Source organism: Oculina patagonica, chromosome 5 (genome assembly GCF_052425735.1).
Source record: "Oculina patagonica isolate OP01 chromosome 5, crgOcupat, whole genome shotgun sequence".
Classification (NCBI taxonomy): Eukaryota; Metazoa; Cnidaria; class Anthozoa; order Scleractinia; family Oculinidae; genus Oculina; species Oculina patagonica.
Genome location: NC_135762.1, coordinates 29,461,548 through 29,463,914, shown reverse-complemented (window position 1 = coordinate 29,463,914; position 2,367 = coordinate 29,461,548). Strand labels below are relative to the sequence as shown.

Sequence of the window (2,367 nt, the reverse complement as noted above, 5' to 3'; positions counted from 1 at the left end):
CCATCAATGCCATCATTGCTTAGTTTGGCGGAAGGAATTGTTACTCCAACAAACTCGTTGGACTCACTAAACCATTAATGGAGATAAAGACAATGGAAGTCATTTAGTTGTTACGTTTCGTTAATTGCCTGCAGTAGCTTTGACAAAGCTGAAGGAAACAAACAGAAAACAAATAAGTGCTATTTATTGAACAAGAGTTCATTGCAATGTGACTTAAGAATTCCAAAATTTCGCTTTTGGAGTGGAAACCTTAAAGTTCAGCGAGTTACCAAACTAAAAGCAGCAAAGATGAAATATATAATCACATGTTATTAGAAAGGTGAGGGTGCTAAAAGTTTAAAAAAAGGTCGAGACTTGGGGAGGAATTTTAAGAAACTGACGTAATAGGCATAAAACCTGCTCAGCAAGTTGAGTTTAAATTTAGCACTGAACAACTGGCAGAGAGGAACACGCTTCCTACTGAAATTGTTTCAGTTTGTAAGATTAAAGTTCCATGTAATCCATTTAGAATCTTAGCGAAGGACGAGCAAGGATACCGCAGTACGATAACGCACCAAAGACTTAGCGCTGCAGATTTTTAGAAGATCCCGACGGAGTCAATTAAATTGTGCGAAAGATAACGGATAATCGTGTTATTCGCTCATCAAACTTGAATCAACTGTGGTTAAATGATCTGTTCAAAAATTTCAAAAATGAAGATAATTCCTTTATCTGACTCAGCCAAGAATAGATCGAAGTTGAAGTACGTCAATAAGCGATTTGTCTAACAATAGTCATGTGACGCAGTATTAACTTGATAGCTCACCGAAGACACGAAATATATAACTTCCTCCAAAAGAGATCTGGTTTTTCAAAAAAAATTATATAATAATTGTAATAATTGAATTACAACAAGTTACATTTGGGTTCCTAATAAAATGCTTTATTTTGGTATTAGAGACAAGCACCAAGATTTGGTTTCTAAAAGTCATCAGTTAATGTTTACTCTACGATGACAAAATTTCCATAACGTAATTATAGCAACAATAAATTATTATAGTTGAATGAAGTTAGATATTAACAAACTGTGCCAGAAAGCTTCAAAATATACGCCTGAGTGTTGCGTTTATAATAAAAAATAAATTCAGACAAGTTGTCTCTCTTGTAGTATGTTCATATTTTCTTGCAGAACAAAGCTTAACCACGTGAGTTCACCATGACCAAGCACATCGTGTAGTGATCATGCATGACGTCATCATTTCTGTCAATAAAACGTGGACGTTTCCACTGGCTGTCCACTTGGAAAACTTTCCATCGAAAACTAGACCGCTAAGAAACTATCAAGGATTGTCAGTTGCTAAAATTGGCTTCGTTCGCAAGGGAGAACGACAAAGAAAAAAGTGGAAAGATGTACACGAAAGACAACTTAACATGGAGTAACTGGAGTTCTACGAAGAAGCATTATTTAGCCTATTCAAGGCATCTATGTGTCTCCACGAGATCTACAAATGTTATGGAGAGTAGGCCTTCAACATCATCCAGCGATTCCGAGGGCAAGAGGTTTTTTGGGCCAGGATGTCATGGACCCTATGACGACTTCAAGAGAAGGAATTTAACGCTCAATAGACAAGTGAGCGTTGTAGGCAAAGTTCCACAACAAGTATACAAAATGGACCAGAAATTCCACAAAAAATTTGGCACCAAGTCTGAAATGATAGAAACGCACGCCTTATCACCAACACCGCATCAGGCAAGAAGAAGAGGCAGTCCAACGAATTCAGCATACTCTGGCATAGATGACGATGCAAGCTCGTTGTGTGCCGATTCTGTTTCGTCAATCGCTTGTAGTAGCATTACCCACGTGGACAAACAGGAAAAATGGAACAGAGATGTTCGTAAGTTATCTGACAAGTATGCAAAGTTTGATGCCATCGAAAAGTGGCTACAAAGTCTACCCAAACCTGGTTTAGGAAATCTCTCCAAAATGTAATGTACTTGGCTGGTTCCTAACAACTAAAGCGCAGAGCTGTACCTCGATTTATACCCTCACTGAAGGTGATTTTGTAAATCTCTAATACCCTGCGAGGCCTTGTAGCAAACAAAGCTCAGTAAATGTTATAAGGGCCTCAGTAGAAGCAAGCAATCAAGGAAAGCTGTAGGAATTAACTGGGTCTTCAAGATGGACTTCATCGAAATGATAAAATATATTTTTTAAATAGTTGTTATTAATCACTGACCGTTATTTTTAATGCAAATATGTCTTTGTATTAATCGACAAATGTAAACGTATCAATTTTGATAGAGGCTGCAAAAGTGATCTAGCTGCTTGTCCAGTTTGTAACGAGAGCGAATTAACCGTTTTTTGCATTACACTGGAGCATGGCGAGT

At 37.6% G+C, this 2,367-nt stretch overlaps 1 protein-coding gene across 1 annotated transcript; it reads left to right on the top strand.

Annotated features, from left to right (window-relative positions):
* Positions 1-1,379: 1,379 nt before the first annotated feature.
* On the top strand, positions 1,380-1,969 carry LOC144655109 (uncharacterized). Its single transcript, XM_078515326.1, has one exon. It carries the CDS (start codon positions 1,388-1,390, stop codon positions 1,967-1,969), a length of 582 nt encoding a protein of 193 aa, XP_078371452.1. The 5' UTR covers positions 1,380-1,387.
* The last annotated feature ends 398 nt before the right edge of the window (positions 1,970-2,367 follow it).

Coding starts and splice junctions, on each gene's coding strand:
- LOC144655109 (XM_078515326.1), top strand. CDS start 1,388: ATGTACACGAAAGACAACTTAACATGGAGTAACTGGAGTTCTACGAAG.